At 35.7% G+C, this 22,714-nt stretch overlaps 1 protein-coding gene and 1 long non-coding RNA gene across 7 annotated transcripts in view; one reads left to right on the top strand and one right to left on the bottom strand.

Annotated features, from left to right (window-relative positions):
- LOC146396963 (uncharacterized) overlaps window positions 1-22,714 on the bottom strand; it is a 140,150-nt gene that overhangs the window by 21,567 nt on the left and 95,869 nt on the right. Inside the window, exon 1 of one of the 3 annotated variants that reach the window (XR_014827637.1) lies at window positions 7,890-7,999. The exons of the other annotated variants lie outside the window; for them this stretch is intronic. This is a non-coding gene — a long non-coding RNA (uncharacterized LOC146396963). Of the gene's footprint in view, window positions 1-7,889; window positions 8,000-22,714 lie in introns of those variants that run through there. 3 annotated transcript variants of the gene reach the window in all.
- The window catches only part of PRKG1 (protein kinase cGMP-dependent 1), a 1,234,647-nt gene that overhangs the window by 1,175,127 nt on the left and 36,806 nt on the right, over window positions 1-22,714 (top strand). For all 4 annotated transcript variants that reach the window (XR_014825752.1, XM_021072187.2, XM_084993225.1 and 1 more), the window contains 1 exon segment: window positions 9,055-9,151. Coding sequence is in view for 3 of the 4 variants with exons in the window: in XM_021072187.2 (XP_020927846.1) it covers window positions 9,055-9,151 (97 nt within the window). In the remaining variant the exon portion in view is untranslated.

Here is a 22,714-nt window from a genome sequence, read left to right as displayed (position 1 = left end):
TGTGGGTTCAATCCCTGGCCTTGTTCAGTGGGTTAAGGATCAGGCGTTGCTACGAGCTGTGATATAGGTCGCAGATGCGGCTCGGATCCCACATTGCCGTGGCTGTGGTGTATGCCAGCAGCTACAGCTCAAATTTGACCCCTAGCCTGTGAACCTCCACATGCCATGGGTGTGGCCCTAAAAAAGACAAAAGAAAAAGAAAAAAGAAATGGCAAACCCTTTTGGGGGTACCTACCCTTAGTTTGGTGGTAGAAAAGAGATTTTTATATTTGAAGAGGAAACTTGGGGTATCTTTACCTTTCCCTTCTTTAGAAATGTAGTATATGGCAAATACTGTCCTCATGGAAATTGGATGATAGTTCTGCAGTCATGGGAATTTACTTTGGAGTGACATGAGGCACTAGGATGTGGATGAGGGATGCTGACATGGGCAGAGTTGTTATAGTGAAAGCAGGAGGAGGAATCACCCACCTTCTTTCCTCTTAAACCTTACCTCAGCCTTGGGGAGCTCTACTATGTCAGTCTGGACCATCCTAGCCTACAAACATAAGCAAAAGACTCAGGAGGAAAGTCTGAGATGTAGCAAAGAGAGAAGGAGGAAATTAATTTTCCTTGAGATAAGACAGAACTTCCTTGGACCACTAGTCTCTGACAGGTGTCCATTTATATGAAGAAAATATCTCTGCTGGCATAAAGTTGAGGACAGCATGTTTTTTTTTTTCATCTGAATACATACATGCATGTATCTGTATTCTTTAAATTAAAAATAATAATTCTTTAAATTAAAAAATTAATAATAATTCTTTAAATTAAAAATAATAATCGCTGAAAAACAACTTTTCATTATGGCTCAGTAATTTTGTTAAAGTAACAGACATCAAAAGGGAAAAAAAGGATCTTTAATTCTTTTCTTGCCAATTTTTTTTCATGGCAATATATATTTACTTATTTCAGAAAAAGAAAAATTCATTTTAAATTACTATGTGGAATCTATTTAAAAATAAAAATTAATAGATAAAAATAAATAGGTAACTAAAAATGCCTATTGGTCAATACATTTTGAGCTAACAGTAGGTATTTTATTCTTACTCATCTTTTACAAATGCTGTTCTAACCTTTGAATTAAAGGAAAAAAAATCTCTTTTGAGCATCAGTGTACTTTCATTTCGAGTCCTTTTATTTAACTGGAGCATACATACCTGTAGGCCACGTTGTAGGCAAGAAAGCATGGGTGCTTAGCTACAGGAGTCACATTCTTGACTTAAATGTGTATTAAAATGGTGTATCATTCAAATATATTTTATAACTTGTATGTTTGCCTTTGTTTTTCAAATATAAGAATAGTAAAAAGTGTTACCACAAATCAAAATGCCTGTCCCTTATGCTAGAGTCTTTGTGACTTTGGCTAAGTTACTTACCATCTCTGCTCTTAGTTCTTTCATTTTTAAAAACGTGAAGGTTGGATTAGATGAGCTCCCCGTGGTGTTGATCCAGATTTTGAACTATGTGAGCATCTTAATACTTTAAGATAAAAGTGATTTAAAGTTGTGGGATTCTCTACTATCTTATTTAAAATGAAATTGAATTTTGGGGAATAAGTGTAAATATGCTAGCATGTGAAACATGCCCAAAATTTCTCGTTCTAATTCTTAAGTGCTTGATTTTTTTAAATCAATCACTTATCAGCAACTGATCTACCCAGCTGCAAAATAGAAGTAGAAATATTTGTTATTCCATCTTCATAAAGAATCAGGGAGAATAAATTAAATGAGAGAAATTTTTATAGTCCTTGGAAGCAAAGAAAGGTGCTTCCTAAATGCAACATATTTGCATTACTATCATTCTTATTATGCAGCAGATATGAGTAATGCAATTTTTCTATGTATTCCTGCTGGCTATATCTCCTCAGAGGAATGTATTTGAAAACTAAGTAGAACTATTTCATGGCTAAAGTACTTTTTTGAAAAAAGGCTATATTTCTGAAAAATCGCAATTTTGGAATAGAGGAAATAAACTAATGATGTCTCAAATTCTCTGAAGAAGACATTATACTTTCTGGAGAAAATTGACATAATGAAATTATTTATATTTATTAAGTTACTTTCAAACTTTTTATTTCTTCAAATTTTTACCACTCCTGCTAAAGAAATTGTGACCATTCCTATACACGTTATGGCCAAATAAATTAGAAATCCTTCCTTTTTTTAGAATTTTAGGAATAGGTTTTCTTATGTTAAAAGTTTTTTTAAAAAAACTATATAGTAATAGGGACTTTTTATAAAATGTTATTTGAAAATTCATTTCAACAGGAGATAAGTTTCTATAAAATGAAGTCAACTATACCTTAAACTATAAAATGAAGTCAAAAGATTCTGCTTTTAAATTTATTTAACAATGAGATTTTTAATTAAGTAAATTAATGAGATGACTTATGACTTGATTATAAACTTAAAGACTATCCATTTTTATGTTAGTGACTAAGCTTAATTCCAAACATTTTAGAATCAGGAGAACAGGACATGTAGTAACTATTTTCACAAAGTTAAAGTAGCACAAGGAGGTGATAGTCCCAGTAGTTTAAGCCCAAATTATGACCGTGTTAAATATATGAATAAGTATTATTGGTCCGATTTCCAATTCTACTCTGTCTCTATAATTACTTGTCTGGCTGAATTTATATTTACTCTACCAGACCTACCAGTTACTTAATATACCAAGCTTTATTAAATCAGGAACTATTATTGAATAAAATCCTGTGTTAAGTGTTTATTCAGTAGATGGCCAGCATTAAAGTTTGCATGTATCATAAACCAGGTTTATATACTTTGTACTTAAGGCTGACTTTTTGAAAATTCTTATCCTCTAATTATTTCTGTAAATATTTATTTATAGAGTTTAATGTTGTCTGATTACATAAAAAAGAAAGGATTTTGAGAACATTTAAGTAAGCTAGGATTCTGACATTACCTATACAATTCATATTTATTCGCTTGCTTATTTATATATTTATTTATTTATTGGCTGCACCATTAGCATGCTGAAGCTCTCAGGCCAGGGATCAAACCTGTGCCACAGCAGTGACCTGAGACACTGCAGTTATAATTCCAGATCCTTAACCCACTGTGCCACCAGGGAACTCCTTTATTTGTTTAAGTGTATGCTTGTTGATATTTCTGTAAAGGCCATAAGCTGAAGAATTCAGGACTTGGAAGTATAAAGTCACTGACAGAGCCAGGACCACTAGTCATGAGTTTCTGCTGTTTGCTAGAATGTGCTTTTGCATTATCTTTATTTCCACAGTAGACACTGATTGTCTGATTGAATCTCATCTTCCTTATTAAAAGTTATGGAATAAGAAACTTAAGTCATAGATGAGAGTCCAAGTGTGAAATCTGTATTTTATAGATTTCCTCAAGAACTGAAATAAAAACTAAATTCAACAGGAAAAAATATATACCAGAGAGCAGATGAGCATAGGCAAGGCGGTGGTAACTGATTTGCAGTTGGGTTAGAAGTTGCTAAGACTTTGATTTTCCTCTGAAACACTTAGAGCACACTTTGGAAACTCATCTAGGTTATGGATGAGCTGGGCAAAAGCAAACAGGGTCCTATTAGCCTTTTGTTCCATTGGCTTTTAATTACAAGTTTCTGTATCCCATCTGGAACTACTGCTATGTTCCTTTGGATTCTTGGACTTTAAAAATGAACATATGATTGTTTGCTTTGAAAAATAATGCTGAACCATTTCTGTTATTGTAATATCAAGGTGAAGATAAAATTTTATATTTCATACATTTTGGTACTGGGTTGAATCACTATTTGCTTTTCTGTATTAAGGAGAGATGTTTGCTTCCTAATAATAATGACCAGTCATAAAGGAATGGAACCCAATTCTGCTATTTTGAAATGACAGAATTGATTCATGGATATATGGCAACAACAAAAATACAATTGTGGTGAATCGTAAAGACACCTGATTCTTACTCTGTGGTTTTGTGGAAGCTGATGATAGATGGGAAAATAAAAACTAATTTTTATTATCTATTTCTGGAAGGAAATGAACACTGGATAGATATGTAGTTTTAGATAAAGAAGAGGAGGCTGAGATTATTCCGGTATTATTTTTCTGTTTCTAGACTTTGCATATATGTCTTGTTCTCATCATCTTTACACCTGCAGCTCTACATTTTCATTGCTTTTAGAACCTCTTTTGGTGTATAAGCGAAATGAAAAGAGAAGGTGAACATCTAGGCAACTTTGTTTCTTTTTAGCAGTTTTTAAAAGTTCTGTATTTCACTATTTAAAGAGTACCCTGTACAGAGTAGCAATTGTTTGTGGATTCTAATCACCACCACCACAGCCCCTGAATCTTAATGTCAGACATGTTTAAGAAATGATAGATTATCTCTGTCTCCTTCACCCAACACACTTATTCTCTTGTATATTTTCACATTGTTAACCTATTTTGAGGGTTTATAGTCACTGTAAAGTTAGATATAGACAGAGTATGTCAATATTTGCACTTTTCTAGAAAAAGAGTCTATAGTTCTTACCCCATACTAAAAAAAATATAAATTAGTACAGTTGACCCTTTAACAACATGGGTTTGATCGGCACAAATCCACTAATCTGTGGATTTTTTCAGTAGTAAATACCACATGATCCAGTTGGTTGAACAGGCAGATGTGGGATTGCAGATATGGAAAGACTGGGAATATGTAGGGCCCACTGTAAATTATCCGTATATTTTTTTTAATATAGGAGGGTTGGAGCCCCTCTTGCATTGTTCAAGGCTCAACTGTAAATAATTATACTCTTTAAAAATCTGTACCTCAACTGAGTTAAGGAACATTTGAAAATACTCTTGGAGGTTTCCTGTCTTGTCACAGCAGAAATGAATCCAACTAGGAACCATGAGGTTGTGGGTTTGATCCCTGGCCTCACTCGGTGGGTTGGGGATCTGGCGTTGCCATGAGCTGTGGTGTAGGTCGCAGACAAGGCTCAGATCTGGCATTGCTGTGGCTCTGGTGTAGGTTGGCAGCTGTAGCTCCGATTTGACCCCTAGCCTAGGTACCTCCATATGCTGCAAGTGCAGCCCTAAAAAGAAAACAAAACAAAACAGCTTGCTGAGAAAATACACTTGGAGTTCTCATTGTGGTTCAATGGGTTACGAACCTGATTAGTATCCATAAGGATGTGCGTTTTATCCCTGGCTTTGCTCATTGGGTTAAAGGATCCGGCGTTGCAGCGAGCTGTGGTGTAGGTCACAGACATGGCTCAGATCTGGCATTGCTGTGGCTGTGGTGTAGGCCAGTAGCTGTAGCTCTGTCAACCCCTAGCCTGGGATCTTCTATATCCCACAGATTCACCCCTAATTAAAAATAAAGAAACAGGAGTTCCCGTCGTGGCACAGTGGTTAACGAATCCGACTAGGAACCATGAGGTTGCGGGTTCGGTCCCTGCCCTTGCTCAGTGGGTTAACGTCCCTGCCCTTGCTCAGTGGGTTAACGATCCGGCGTTGCCCGTGAGCTGTGGTGTAGGTTGCAGACGCGGCTCGGATCCCGCGTTGCTGTGGCTCTGGCGTAGGCCGGTGGCTACAGCTCTGATTCAACCCCTAGCCTGGGAACCTCCATATGCGCGGGAGCGGCCCAAGAAATAGCAACAACAATAATGCCAAGGGAGCGGCCCAAGAAATAGCAACAACAACAACAATAACAACAACAACAAAAGACAAAAAAAAAAAAAAATTTATAAATGTAAAAGAAAAAAAGAAAAAAACTTTATACAAGGAGTATAAAGCAACCAAACCTCAGAAACTATATGCCTTACTGATACATATTTTGCTTTGTACTTGGCAACCATCCCTCTCATAAACACTTCTGCACAGATGGATTTTAGAATTGCATGAAGCTGGGCATGTAGCTTGGAAAAGGTACCCCACAGTAGTAAGCTAGAAACTTGTGTTCCACATATACCTCCTTCAGGCAAAAGTATAGAACAACAGCCATCTACTTAACCAGTAATTTAGTCTCCTTCCTAACTTCAAATTAGCAGCTCTAAAGAAAGTGGAATGTAATTGATGGATTCAAATTATTTTCAAATAATCCCCGAAGAAAAAGTAAGAAAATGTCCTCCACGTTACAAGCTAGGGTGTAGAAGCTAAATCACCTGTAGTGATTTAACATTTTTACCAAAGTCATTTCAGGTGGTGATTTCCATGTTCAAAAACAAAGCTATTTATTCACAAAGGTAAAGTGTGAGTCTGTCCGATGCATACAGTCTCTCTACAGAGTAATCCCAATGAGAAAGAAAATAGAAAGTACTAAGCCACACATGTCCTTGGTTGGAAAACGAAACTAAGAGAAATTCCTCTGGTAGTGTTCTAGTATTGTTTGCTTTCCCCAAGAATCACAACCTGAGGCAAATGGGAACAGAATGGAGGATCAACAGCACAATTACCCAAAAGCCTCTTCAAAAGGAATCTCGCCAACCACTAGATAAAATCACCCAACCAGGTAGTATTTTAAAAATTCACCTAGAAATAACGGCAAAGTAATCAGTGAAGACTAGCAAAGTATGACAACAAGATTACCAATCCCTTTTCATTAAAACATATGAAATATTTTATTTCACTGTACTTGGTGCTTCCAGTGTATCTGTGTATATTTAAGTGGGTTTTAATGGCTACAGAGAAAATGTCTACTATTGAACATGAAACTGAAAAATCCGTTAAAATAGAGTCAGGTAATAACTATACACAAAGTCAAGAGAATTTTGCTCTAGAAACGCAAACACAGAGTAATAACCTTGTAAGTTTTGCATTCTGCATCTTTTTGTTGATGTTGCTTTTTTGAAAAAAAAGCTTTGTTAGCCATCTCAAAGCTGTTGTTCATTCCTGAGAGTCTAGGACAACAGGGGCAGGAGCCAAGGCCAAGTTACATGAGCCTCCAATACTCTTGCTAGGAATGCATCACACCCCAGAATCACAGGATGGCTACAGATTTCCTTCGACCATTTTAATCCACTGAAAATTCTTCTATGCTTCTGGAACCTCCTGAGGCTTTCAGAGAAATTAGAACTATGGTTCTCAACCCTTAACTGTGCATCAGAATCACCCAGGGAGCTTTAAAAATATAAAGATATGTGATGCTGCTTGCAGAGATTGCTGATTGACTTGATCTGTACTGAGACCCAGAATAAGTGGTTTCGAAAGATTCTCACATAGTTCTGATGTGCAACAAATGGCTGAAGATCACTAGTTTAGACATTTCCAGCCTAATTTTACAAAGCCCAAATAGAAGGATTTGGGAGGCGGCTTGAAGAGCTACAAGTAATAACACCTTACTTTAAATATATAAAATGATATCAAAGTAGTCTCAAAGAGTTTACTCTCTTGGCATCTGAGATTTCTAAATCAAGCAAGCACATAGGATATTTATCAAAAACAATCTCATTAAGAATTTGACTGCCAGGAAATGCTTGAACACATACAAACTATCACCGGGTCTGATGGTAACAGATGTCCTTTTTAAGCACCTGTTGGAATGAACTCTGCCATTCGCCCTTCAAATGGGATACAGTTTAATTTTCCAAAATTAGGAGCCAGCTGGAATGCTAGAAATGCACATTTGTTGCTTATGTTCCATTCTAGTAAACCATCTCCTGAAGTGCTGTGTTGATCTCTTGATGATGTAGCTAAGGAGGGAAGTCTACAAATACCATTCAGATTGACCAGCAGTCTTGTTTAGAGCGGTTTATTAGAGTTGATTTTTCATAGTCAGCTAATACTAAGAAACAAAGTTATTTTTACTCTCTCACCAGTCTTTCAAGAATTGACACATTAAAAAACCAGAACTGTGGCTGTAAATTGGAGAATGTTAAAAGCTCACCTTAGAAAGCCATTTCTCATTTTTCCCACGTCGGGTGTCTGAATTTGTGCTTGATGATAATGGAATAGCTAACATGTCACACAGCTTCACACCAAACATGCCTGGGAATGATTCTCTCTCCAAAAACTGACATAAACAAGTTGTGTTAATATCCTTATTTCAGATGTGTTCATCATGTCTATCTATAGCATTCTACTGAATCAGTTACCGCCTGGCTGAAGGTCATGGGTTACGCATAGCTATTCAAACACTTTATTTTTGAGACAGCTGAATTACTCTCTGACCTGACGTTAGTGAGTGGGAAGATCATCTTCATCTTTATGCCTTCCTGCCCTTTCTAAAAATAGTAGGGCCTTTAACAAGGAGATATTTTAAGCAGCTCATATTCACTTGTCTCATCAGGAGAAGCTTATTTTGGCCACTTGCATGTGTCAGATTTGCATGTGTGCAGAGTTAGACTTTTGGAGGATGGTCTATTCTCCTCCACACCGCTCATTTAAGAAACTGGCAAACATAAAGACACTGGGATTACTAGCTGAGAGTCAGTGAGGAAACACAAACGAAGGGAAGACACTTTTTAGGAATGTGAACATGCTTCCGAATTCATCCATTTCAGACATTTTCACATCAGTCCTCAGCTTTTCGGATCTGTTTCCATAAAACCTGGCTGTGATTTCACTCCAGAACCTCAATGATCTTGCCGCTTTTAATAAATATTAATAGGAGCCACTGCCAGCCTGTGGATAAGGGAAGCTAATGAGAAACTGCCATCCAAAATCTGAACGGCAAAAGCAAAACCCATCAAAACCAAAAAATCCAAAACAAAACCAAAAAAGAACAACTCAGACCATCCATGCTCATAAGAAGACGCGTAGAAAAACACCAAGATGTAACTTTGATTTGATAACTGGATTTATCAGTCACATGACTGGCATGCAGTGGGTACTTTGTATTTTTCTACTTTGAAAAACAAGTGCAAATCTATGTTATTCTGCACAATCAGGACCAAAAAATTATGAATGTGAGAAATCGCAAACTCTAAAACCAAGATGGAATTAAAGCAGGTAAACCCTGTTTCACAGTCATGTCATTCCGGTACAGTTGAACGTGGTACTCGTGTTTGCACCTCTAAGAAATTTCCATTTTTTCGCATCAAAAAATCCAGATATGAAGCTGAAGCTGCTTTCTTCGCCAACCTGAAGCTGTCTGATTTCAACATCATTGACACCCTTGGAGTTGGAGGTTTTGGACGAGTAGAACTGGTAGGTGAATTTTTTTTTTAAAATGCTTTCGAAAGTATCTTCTTTTTTAATATTTTTCTCCTAGATTAAGATTTCTCTTTTCTTCTCTCTAACCATTAATTACTATTGTTCCTAAATCAGTACCAAATACTTTCACATGAGTGTATCAGAGTTTGTAACAAGGCGAGCCATATTATGTAATCAGTAAATGAAAACTAAACACCAATTTACCTTTTAGAAAACCTCTTCATACTAAATGAAAGGTAAACACATTGACTTAATGAGGAGTCCTAAAGCACTTTATTACCCAGCTGACTTTCTATGATCTTGATTTACTTCCTTAGTTCTGAGCAGCACTAACTTAATTATGCACCCTATCAATAATCACAGTAATTAAAATGTAAATTTATATATAAAGGGAAATGGGATATATTTACATATATATCTATGTATATAACACATATAATTATTCTCACCACTGCTTTAAAAATCAAGTAAATGGTGTAGCTATTCTGTGATTCTGTAGTGACAAGCACGTATTTATAGTAAATATATATGTATATATAACCATATTAGATAATACGGTTTGAATATTTTATATAAATTATTATACACACATTTTAATTTGTGTATATACACACACACACACCCCTACGTGAAGATGAAGACATTTTGGTACAAGTTCATACATTAAACATATTGCATCAGTGTGGTGTAAACCAAATGAAAGCATGCTATATTGTTCCTTTGTTTAAAATACAAATTTAAAAACTGACCTATTTCAACAAAAATTAGAAAAAAAAATGTTTTCTGGTGACTGAATTGCTGCATTCCATGACTATGTAGATAAAAGCCCTATTTGAGACTGTGGATTAATTTCTACCTCTCCTAAACATGGAGGAGTCCCTGATATCAGACACCAGTACAGTGTGTTAGGACCTCCCTGACACTGTGTACAGTTCAGTAAATAGTTACTGTTGCCATCAGGCACAGGAGAAATCCCCTTCCATAAAAGTAGACTGACCCAGTGCTATTCTCAATAGTTACTGTTTCCATCAGGCACAGGAGAAATCCCCCTTCCATAAAAGTAGACTGACCCAGTGTTATTCTGTGTCCATGTGTCCATTTGTGCTACAGTTGGGATTTCTGACTTGGAAGAGCAGGAAGATGTTATTTACTTAAATATTAGATAAGAAGGGTTTAGAGCTGTAATGTGTTTCATTTAATTTGCACCATGCTTCCCTTAACACTGGCTGGAGATACTGTGGTAATACTACTTCTGACTTCTGGCTTTATAGTGAGCCTCTGGGGATCTAAGTATTTTCAGTTTTAGGAATAAAAATCAAGGGGCCAAGAAAAATCTCTTGCTTTTCTGAATCTTGCCAATGAATTCAGTCTTAGATTTATTTTTCAAGATCATTGATTTTGTGATGAAATAGAACTGTTTCTATAGCTAATGAAGATTTAGTGACAGTCGTATACTTGAACAGCTTTGCCCTGGGGGTGTCAGGACATATATGCAGGACAGAGGCAGAGCTCCTTGACATGAAGTGTTTATTGTTCGGTGTGTTTACTGACATAGTTTTATTTGTCTAAACCCCTCTCTGAATGAGGCAGCATAAAGGACAAAATTCCTAGTTTAATTTTATGGCTATTGTAGTTCTTAAATATTATTTTTAAAAACTGAACAATAAAATTGCTATTTTCACTGACAGAAAAAATTTATAACATTGTGGTCTCCTAAGAGATCTGATAACTTCACATTGGGAACCTTTAAGTTTCCAGTGAGATATTTTATAAAATATAGGTAATTTACTTAGAATTTTTGAAATACTGAAAGTCACTCAAAGACACTAAAATGACTTCAAGCTGCATAATCAAGTGCCAAGCTGATAGTGGAAATCTTCCCTCCAAAATGTGAGGAGGCATAAAAAACCACAAAAATAAGTAAAGTTCAAAGTGGGTATATAAAAGGTAAAGCAGTTTTAAAAAGACAAAATACATGTATGCTTGTATGTATGTGTGTGTTTTGAGCATATACATATTTATATATAATCTCCTTCCCAGGGGAGATAATCAAAGGTAGTTCAGCCTAATTTTCTTCTCGCAGATATGTTTTACACATTTACGAAAATGTTTATAGGCTAATGGCAGTCATAACCACAAGGATTAATTTCGGTTGGAACTATAATCCAGTATGCAAAAACTTCAGATACATTGCTTAATGATAAATGCATAGTGGGTTGTAGGTATTAGTACATCATGGGAACAGGTACACGTTCTTAACCTCTGTAGTGACATTATTTTGTGTGATCTTGCACTTCCCGAAATGCGCTATGGGATAATCAGAATACCCAGGTTGTCCTCACTGTTCAATGTGGACAAGCCATGTAGGCTTGGCTTGGGGAATTCACTGTCCCCAGTTCTTCACCACTTACTAACCACCCAACACTATTAATTACTGAGTGTGAAAAATATTCTCTGATTGTTCATTTTTGCATGTGTTCAGTGATGCTAGAATTTGAGAGTTTGGCATCAACACTTTGACTGTAACTACACGTACTGTTGTCATAGCAGATAGCAAATCGCCATGAGGACAGGAGACAGTAGTGTCCTATTAGAGTCAGATCCACACCTTTCATAGGAAGGAGGAAGATCTAGGCAGAACCTGTTCTGTTGTGATTACAGAATTTGTCTCTTCACTCCCCTCTGTAAAAAGTGTATGTGAAGTAATTTCATTGATATTATAGAGTGCTATTTTAAGCAATTTAAGTTTCATATGAACTCATTTTATGTATGTATACACAGTACTGACCATGTTAATGTAATACTTCCATCTTGAACCTACCAATCCTTAGTAAGGTAATAATGTTGATAGGGTAAATGACAGTATAAACATTACAAGATACACTTTCATTTTATTTTTTTTTTTTTTGTCTTTTTTTTTGCCATTTCTTGGGCCGCTCCCGCGGCATATGGAGGTTCCCAGGCTAGGGGTCGAATCGGAGCTGTAGCCTCTGGCCTATGCCAGAGCCACAGCAACATGGGATCCGAGCCGAGTCTGCGACCTACACCACAGCTCATGGCAACGCCAGGTCCTTAACCCACTGAGAAAGGCCAGGGACCGAACCCGCAACCTCATGGTTCCTAGTTGGATTCGTTAACCACTGCGCCACGACTGGAACTCCAATACACTTTCATTCTATAGCTGTATTTTTTTTTTTTATTTCTCAAGTGTAGATTATAAGATTAAAAAATCTTGAATTGGGTCTGAAGAATTAAGAAATTTGAATTTGTTAACCTCATTTCCTCAGTTAGGAGTGCAGTTTTATCATCATTTGATATACAGATCATGTTCATGTTATTTTGGTTAATGTAATACCCTCCAAAAATTTCTTAGCATGTCTTCATTTTTATCACTTATGTCAATTTAGATCCCAGGAGTACTTTTCAGGCAGAATAATTACTAAATAGTTCATCACCAGCTTTTAAAGAACGTTAATTTTGGCATATAATAGAAACTTATCTTTTCAAAGATGAGACCAGAGGCTTAAAGGTCTTATATGAATGAGAATTCTGTTCTTAAGTTAGTCTATTTCATAAATACTTATAGCATAACTGATTTTAACTGGTTTAAGATCAGACATGTTATGTATACACCCATTACCTTTAGGAAATCATTTCTACTTTTTTCCTTTCTGTGATCTGGTATATACCATATTTTCTACATGTGCTTTTATTTTGAAGAATCAATTTCTAATACATTCAGCACATCCTGTTTATAGAACATCCTCCAGAAAACCACATTCCATTTATAATAGCACCTTCAGCTGAAGAACTCAGCTTTTTTATATATGATTTATTCATTGAAGCTATAAGCACTGCAGTAAGACAGCTAGGTAATCATCTTAATTTATACATGATTTAAAATAAGGAGATTGATTTTACGAATCACAAGTGAAAATTAGTCCCACTACTTTATGGTCACATTCCTAATTTGCTGTCCTTTGCTCTAGTCAGAGAGGCACTTGCTAGTCAAAGTAGACTGATCCAAGTCAAACTTTTTAATCTAGCAGTGCTATATGGTGGCACTTTAAATATTATCTGTTTATTTGGCAATTCAGTGCCTCCTATAGTAGAGCACCATACTTGTATAAAATACAGGAACAATGATAGGGAAAACAAAATCTCTATCTTTTTGGATTATATTCTGTCTAGATTATGTATTATGTATTTATATAATGAGCTCTTTGCTAGGGCATAGAATGTTTAATAGAAAAGAGAGGGCACAGTCTACTGGGAGGGAAAATCATGCAAACTAATAAGTAAATCCATAATCAGGGAGTTCCTGACGTGGCTCAGCAGTTAACGATCTGAACTAGGATCCATGAGGATGCGGGTTTGATCCCTGGCCTCGCTCAGTGGGTTGGGGATCCAGTGTTGCTGTGAGCAATGATTATATGCATTAATCTCTTCTATCAAACTTTTTGAGACTCTTTTCTCTGAATCTTTTGCAGCTCCTAGTTTGATGTTCAAATATCTGTGGAGGGAAAACAAACAAACATGGTATCATGGTAGCTAAAAGCTAGAGCTCTAGAATCAGACTTTCTGGGTTTAGATCTTACCAACTGTGTATGATTAGTCATTTGCTTAAACCTCCTAAGCCTCAGTTTCCTCATCTCTAAAATGAGGATAAAAATAGGATATGTGCCACACAGTTTACAAAGATTAAATAAGTTAAAGTTCCCAAAATAGTGCCTTACACATCATAGGTCAGTCAGTGTTGGCATATTATTATCATTAAAATATGCTAATTATAACTATTTCTCATTGTCAGCTGTACCCATAAAAAAGGAAGGGAATTAAATAATTTTACTCTTTCTTTCTCTCATTGTCAGGCAAAGTCTTGAGAGTACAAGCATTTCTCTAATATAAGAAAGAGACTGAGGTCTTCAAATGACCCTCAGTGATAGCTTCTATAAAATTCCCTCAAATCACTAAAGCTCCTTACTTTCTGATCTGTCATGAGTGGAGATGGGAAACAATTTTCAATCTTCTTCCCACTAAACCTTTGTGTACCTGAAACAGTCTGCTCTTATTTATCCATTTCTCTTCTAAATTGTAAAGCCCTACCTCTTAACCTCTCAATAGGAAATCATTTTTGGTGCAAGCTGCTAAATCATATCCAGTTTCTCCACAATCTTCTTAAGCCATGGCACCCCAATTGGGGATAATAAGGGTATGGTTCTTGCCAAATGGAGGACTAAGGTCACCTTTCATTTCTTCTGTGCCACAATCTGATGCTCAGGTTGCCCAGGAAGGTGCAACATGCTAGAAAGTTTTAAGAATACTGCCACACTCACAGTGTCTATGTGTTGTATACACAGGCATCCATACCATTCTTGTGGTATTTCTTCCAGCTGCTTGGTCACTGTGTGTAACATGCAAATGACCTGGGTGGCTATATACACCAACTAAAAAAAAAGGGATGATTAAGCAAGAAATTAGGTGATAAAGCTAATGCTCGGTCAACAGAGTTTTGTTTCATCATGATGAAAGGGGAAAGCTTAACTCCAAAGGGAAACCCCATTGTAAGACGAAAACATTTCAAGAGCTTCTTACTGCCAAACCACATGACAGTGAAATAGGATAGCTGTGGGATCACTGGACATCTTTGCCATTTGTGCTCATGGTGATTTATGCTGTGATAACTGGGGGAACCCTGCCATCCTAAGGCCTTGTGTCATCTGTAACCAAAGCAAATAAGGATTCTACTAGGTTGAAAACTCAAAGTTTGCCTCATTTTAACTTAGCCTTTTCTCTAGGCATACCCTACTTCTTTTATTATGAAATATGTCATCCTCACTTATATTTATCCCTTAAAAGAATAAAAGCTGTCACAGATTCTTAATCGTGATAAATACTTTTGTTTTCTAAGAAAATAAGTTATTTAGCTATCTAATGAAAACCTAATTCAATAAAGGCTTATTAAACATAATAGGTGCAGTCACAATACAGGCATTCATCAGAGCTATTGCAGGTTCAATTCTAGATGACTGCAGTAAAGTGAGTATCATAATAAAGTTAGGGGAATTTTTTGTCTCTCAATTGCATATAAAACTTATACTATGTTGTAGTCTATAAAGTATGCAAAAGCATTATGTCTAAAAAACAATGTGTAGACCTTAATTTAAAAATCCTTTATTGCTAAAAAAAGATGCTAACCATCATCTGAGTCTTCAGCAAGTCACAGTAGTAACATCAAAGATCAATTATCACAGATCACTGTAAGAAATACAATAATAATGAAAAAGTTTGAAATATCGTGAGAATTATAAGAATGTAACAGAGAGACATTATATGAACAAATGCTCTTGGAAAAAGACTTCCTCAGTGCAAAGTTGCCATGAATATTCAATATGTAAAACAAACAAACAAAAATGCAATATACCTTCAAAGTATGATAAAAAATGAAGAGCGACAAAATGAAATATGCCTGTTTGCCACAACTCCTATAACATCTAACCACAAGATAGTTTCTAAGCAAGAAATCACAGGTAGGGATCGGGAGCTTGGGCTTATCAGACACAACCTAGAATAGATTTACAAGGAGATCCTGCTGAATAGCATTGAGAACTTTGTCTAGATACTCATGTTGCAACAGAAGAAAGGGTGGGGGAAAAATGTAATTGTAATGTATACATGTAAGGATAACGTGACCCCCTTGCTGTACAGTGGGAAAATAAAAAAAAATATTAAAAAAAATAATAATAGGAGTTCCCGTCGTGGTGCAGTGGTTAATGAATCCGACTAGGAACCATGAGGTTTCGGGTTCGGTCCCTGCCCTTGCTCAGTGGGTTAACGATCCGGCGTTGCCGTGAGCTGTGGTGTAGGTTGCAGATGCGGCTCGGATCCTGCGTTGCTGTGGCTCTGGCGTAGGCCGGTGGCTACAGCTCCGATTCAACCCCTAGCCTGGGAACCTCCATATGCCGTGGGAGCGGCCCAAGAAATAGCAACAACAACAACAACAGACAAAAAGACAAAAGACAAATAAATAAATAATAATAATAATAAAAGAAATCACAGGTAATAAAATTTACCTCTACTTTGACATATGCAGATAGAATAAAATATGCATAATTTATCTTGTTACTACAGAATATATTTTCTTTATTACATGGATAGTTGTAACACAATTAGACTACATGAACGACAAAAAGAATACACACTTCTTACACATCTTTTGAAATTATGGGAATTTTCTCTACTAGCTATCTATTGAAATGAATTTTTTATTAAAAGTCTTTGAAATTAGTGTCCAAAGGTAAACTAAATGTTAACAATTTGTCCTCTAAACCTGCATGTTATACTAGAAAGAGAAATAAACAGTCAGCCCTTGATATTCACAGATTCTGCATCCATGGATTCATCTAACTTTGAATGGAAAATATTCAATAAAGTTTCAAAAAGCCAGACTTTGACACACACCAGAAACTATTTACATAGCAATTACATCGTATTTACAACTATTTATATATTATTTACATTGTATTTACAACTACCTAGTATTTTCATTGTATGAGGTATTGTAGGCAATCTAGAGATTATAGAGGAGGATGTACCTAGGTTATATGCAAATATTATGCCATTTTATATGAGGGACTCGAGCTTCTGATGATTTTGGCATTCATATGGGATCCACAAACCAGTCCCTCAAAGATACTAAGTAGCAGCTGTAAACCTAGAAGGCACTGTTTCTCCAAGGCTTAAGATAAATTTTGGGTGAACTGTTTTATCACCAATTAACAGTTTGGTCACTCATCTTGTTGTTTCTGAGACCTAAATTTGATTTTTTTTTTAACCCAGCAAACTTATGGTCATTCCACACTTGGCAAAAATTTGTCTGTTAAAAAATACCTAAATTTTTTTTGTAGGATATAGAAATATCAGGTGTGGTTTCTGCCCTCAAATAATTTCTTGCCTTCTCCTAAGTAAGAATATGAGATTAATACCTATGAAAAATAACAAAGGAAATCCTTTAGTTTTGTGCTAAATTCCAAATGATTCAGAAGTGTTCTCAGCATTTCAAAAAGAGAGCATTAGGAGCTGATGGTATAGAGAGGCTCTGAGAAGACACAGAATTCAAGCCAGGGCTTAGTGAATAGTTGGGATTTAAATGCACAAATGGGGAAAGGCCATTCCAGGAAAAAGTTACAACACAGAAGGCCACATGTCTTCATAGGACACCAAAGCAAGTGGCCTTACTAGAGAAGAGGTTGTGTGAGGAAGCAATGAGAAAGATAACCAACTGATAGAGTACAACTGTACTATATTCTTAAAAGAGATCAGACTTTAAGGCATTAAGCATCCTTGGGCATTAGGTCAAGGGAGGGAAGTAAGTAAACACAGACTCAGCTCTGAACTTTCACCCATGAAATAAAAGGATGCACTATAAGGTAACTAGATGGTCTATTTTTAGGTGACACTGCACTCAGAAATAAACTTCATAATTTCTCTTCTGAATAAGGTAGTTTACTTTGTGCCAAGATATAATCCATATCCCTGAAAATTTTATATAAACAGTTTCAAAGAGAGATCCCTTCTGTGAAAGGGAAAAACAGTCTCCTTGTGTATGTTTAGTGATGTTGAAAATAGTCATGCTCTCCCAAATAAAATGAAATGATTTATCTTGCTTTCTGAAAATACTTTTTTAAAAAGATAATTCTGAACATTTCAGTGTAGCTGATCAAACATTTATTGCTAATTCATACTCTGTCCCATATTAACATTAACATCCTCCATTGCCATTGACATATACCACATAATAAGCTAAACATTGCACTAAGAGATAAGGGATTTTGTAGGACAGATGGCTTGGTTCTTAGCTCGGCTTAGCTAACTGCCTTGCAAATTCACAGTGAGAGTAGGAAGATCATCAAAACCCAAAAAGGAACAAGCTAAACCAATGGGAACCACTGTCTAGTCATGACTTCAATCTCAGATATCACATCCACATGAACAAAGCAGTTTCCATGTTCAATGTGACTATTTTTTATAGGTCACGTTAGCATGAGCAAAAAGAAAAGTAAATACATGTTGAACTGGCTTAAATACATTTGAAGTACCAAATTTTGTGAAAAATCTGAAGTATAAAAACAACAGAGATCAAGAGGGAGTTCCCATTTGGTTCAGCAGAAATGAACCCAACTAGTATACATGAGGACACGGGTTTGATCCCTGGCCTCACTCAGTGGGTTAAGGATCTGGCATTGCAGTGAGCTGTAGTGTAGGTCGCAACACAGCTTGGATCCCGTGTTGCTATGGCTGTGGTATAGGCTGGCAGCTGCAGCCCCCTAGCCTGCAAACTTCCATATGCCTCAGGTACTGCCCTAAAAAAAGAAAAAGAAAGGGAAGAGAAAAAAAAAAAAAGAGAGGAAGAAATTATACTTTAAAAAAATATATCAGAACGGGTGAAGCTAGAGTAGAGCATAGAATAGTTAAAGACATTAAGATCTAATTAGAACCCATTTGATTAAAAGTCTTCCAATATGTTAAAAAAATCTATAAAGCTATTTATCTCTAACATTGCAAAAGTATGACTAGAATGCAATCTAGTTAATCTGATCATGTCTCAGAGAGTTGAATTTTGTATTATATGATTCTCTCTCTTTCAATTCATTTTAAACCTTCATATCAGTAAGCGAAAGAAATTGATACTCAACTCCATTATGTGAAGTTTTATACATTTTTTATTTTATTTTTATTTTTTGCTGCGCCTGTGGCACATGAAAGTTCCTGGGCCAGGGATCAAATCTGAGCCACAGTTGCAACCTATGCCACAAGTGCAGCAATGCTATATTATTGTGACAAGATAAGTTTTAAGAATTTCATGATAATTATCTATATTTTTCTTAAAATGACCCATATGTTTTTGGACTTTTTTGAATTTAGGACTTTTTAGCAAACAGAGAAGTTGTAAAAAACATAAAAATAAAAATTTTAATAAAGTTAATAGTTTACAGAAACTAGGGTAAAAATGAGATATAGTTTTGATTAATTGGGAAACTTATTGAATGGGTAAACATATAGGCATAGAGAGAAAAGCATTTCTGACATTTAGTTCCTTAAAATGTAAATTTAAAATATAACTTTGTCAAAATCAATAAAGAACTAGAAAATATACACTTATTGCTTTTTCTTTTTAAAATTCCTTAAAAGCTTTGTTAGGGTATAATCCACATGCCCCAAAATTGTACAGTCATGACCACAATCCAATTTTAGAATATTTCCATCACTTTAATAAGAACCCTGTAGCCCATCTGCAAAAACTCTTCATTCCTACCCCTAGCTCCAGAAACTACTAATTTACTCTCTCTAAAGATTAGCCTTTTCTAGTGCATGTTTTCTTACTCTAAAACTTCATTTTACATTAAATGTTTTTATTCTCTATATGTATAATTATAAATCTAGCTCAATGTGGATCTAAATATTTAAGTGTTTAATATACAGCAACTCCATGCCTTTTTTCTCTTTAAACTTTATGGTGATTTTATGGCTACTTTATACCCCGCTTCATGGCTGCAGAACAGAACTGTTTAAGTTGTTTCCTGAACATGGCGTTTGAGGCCAGTATCTGAGAGGCTGTGAAATGTTGTCTGGTACCAGGGGAGTATTGGAAAATGGTGGAGACAGAACAACCAGTTCTTCTGCATATCTAGCAAGTGAACTTACGGTCATATCACACTTGGCAAAAATGTGTCTATTAAAAAATACCTAAATATTTTTTGTGGGATGCAGAAATATATATAAATATATATCCCAGTAACTGGTTTACTTGATTGTTAAAGTTTTAGTATGGACTTCTGCCCCTCTTGGTGAATCTGGTTGAGAACTGTAACCAGAGTGGAAAAAACATATACCCTCACAATTTGGCACAGTTTATCTTATAGAATGGGACCTGCACATACTCTCAGTCTAGGGCTTTTTTTTTTTTCTCTCTCTCTCCTTTCCTCCTCCCTCCCTCCCTTCTTTGTTCCTTCTTCACTTAAAGAACTTTTCTTTTCACTATAGACCTTGTCATGAATTCTGTTAAGTTCCTTCAATTTGGATTAAATGTAGGCTCCTTAAATCTTATAATACAGACCATGGCCACACTGTTTCTGGATTACTTAGAAAGCTATTTCCTCCCTGTTTAAAGATGGACAAAAATAAATAATTTTATGTCACCCCAGGAAACATGGATCACCTGATGAAATTAAGTGCTATTTTGTTTAGAGAGGATATTTCCCAGCTATTGTTTCCCAGCTATTATAATTAGGATGACTCTGCCTAGATTTCCTTATAACTTGAAGCATATTCTAATGCTCTTCCTGGGAAAGCTACTTCTATTTCTATCTAATGAACATTCTTTGAAACTAACACAGAGAAAACAACTGATAAGAAGCAGTTCCCCTTCAGGTATTGTGGTTGAGAGAACAGAGTCAATAAAACCTCCTCCTACCAACAGAATATGTATGTACTGTAACTTCAGAATCCCTGCTTTCAGAGTGAACCATCACAATTCCTTAAGCTACCTTTATGTTACTCGGGCAATTCTCTCTATATCCTTTGGCCCAAGCTATGCCCACAGATTTGTTGGGCTGTTTCCATAATGCTAAATATAAGTAACATGGTTTAAAAATGCATATTTATTATGTCAGGTTTCAGAATCATAGAATTTTCCAGCTGGAAGGAACCCATAGACTTTATTTATTATTTATTTATTTATGGTCTTTTGTCCATTTAGGGATGCACCCATGGTGGCATAAGGAGGTTCCCAGGCTAGGGGTCGAGTTGGAGCTGTAGCTGCTGGCCTATAGCACAGCCACAGCAATGCTGTATCCAAGCCATGTCTGTGACCTACACCACAGCTCACCACAACCCCAGATCTTTAACCCACTGAGTGAGTCTAGAGATCAAACATGCATCCTCACGGATCCTAGTCGGGTTCATTAACCACTGAGCCACGATGGGAACTCCCCGTAGACATAATTTAGTTTGGCCCTTCATTTTTTGAAAGGTGGCCTGAGGTCCAGTAAGGTTATATGACTAATTATAAACCTATTAGTGAAAGATCCAAAACTAGAACACAGATTTCCTGTGTGAGCTTTTCTTTTTTCTTAAAATACAGTTGACATACAATATTATATTAGTTTCAGGTATACTATATAGTGATTTGATATTTGCATATATTATGGAATGATCACCACTGTAACTCTAGTAATCATCTGTCCCCATACAGTTATTACAATATTATTGACCATTTTCCTTATGCTGTATAGTATATCCCTCTGGCTTAGTTTATAATTGAAGGTTTGTACCTCTTAATCACCTATTTTACTACCTCCACCTCCCCCTCTGGCAACCACATATTTGTTCTCTGTATCTATGAGTCCCTTTTTGTTCTTTTTTTTTTTTTTCCTTTTTAGATTCCACATATGAGATTGTACAGTATTTCTCTTTCTCTATAGGACTTATTTCACTTAGAATATTAACACTCTAGATCCATCCATGCTGTTGCAAATAGCAAGATTTCATTATGTTATGGCAGAGTATTTTATTTTATATAGTAGACACTTACCACATCTTTATCCATTTGTCTCTTGATAGGCACTTAGGTTGCTTCCATCTCTTGGCTATTATAAGTAATACTGCAGTGAACATTGGGATACATGTATTTTTTAGAATTAGTGTTTTGGGGGGTTGGGGATAAATACCTAAAATTTCAGAAATGAAATTACTGGATCATATGACAGTTCTATTTTTAATTTTTTGAGGAACCTCCATACTATTTTCCATAATAGCTATATCAATTTACAATCCCACCAGCAGTGCATGAGAGTTCCCTTTCCTCCACATCCTCCAACATTTGTTATTTATTTTCTTTGATGATAGCCATTCTGACAAGTGTGAGATGGATTCTCATTGTGATTTTGATCTGCTTCTCTGATGATTAGTCATGATGAGCACTTTTTCAAGTGTTTGTTGACCATCTGTTTTCTTTGGAAAAATGTCTATTCAGTTCCTCTGCCCATTTTTAAATTGGACTGTTTCATTTTTATGTTAATTTATGAGTTATTTGTATATTTTGAATATTAATTCCTTAATGGATGTATTGTTTGCAAATTTTTATCCATTCAATAGGCTGCTTTTTATTGTTGTTGTTGATAGTTTCCTTCACTGGGCAAAAGATTTTTAGTTTGGTATAGCCCATTTGTTTGTGTTAGCTTTGTTGCCATTCCCCAAAGAGATATATTGAAAAAAATATTGCTAAAACTGATGTCGAAGAGCTTATTACCTATATTTTCTTCTAGGAGTTTTATAGTTTCAGATTTATATTTGAATCTTTAATCCATTTTGGTTTTTGCATATGATGTGAGAAAGTCAGTTTGATTCTTTTGCAAGTAACTGTTTAGTGTTCCCAACACCATTTATTGAAAAAACTGTCTTTTCCCCCATTGTATAGCTTTACTTCCTTTGTCATAGATCAGTTGACCATATAAGCACAGGTTCATTTCTGGGGCACTCTATTCTATTCCATTGATC

Source organism: Sus scrofa, chromosome 14, assembly GCF_054392235.1.
Source record: "Sus scrofa isolate SSC_HxYL_T2T_F1_AM1 chromosome 14, Sscrofa_HxYL_maternal_Yorkshire_Landrace_v2.0, whole genome shotgun sequence".
Taxonomy (NCBI): domain Eukaryota; kingdom Metazoa; phylum Chordata; class Mammalia; order Artiodactyla; family Suidae; genus Sus; species Sus scrofa.
The sequence above is the reverse complement of the archived record's forward strand: the minus strand, read 5'-3'. Positions and strand labels throughout refer to the sequence as shown.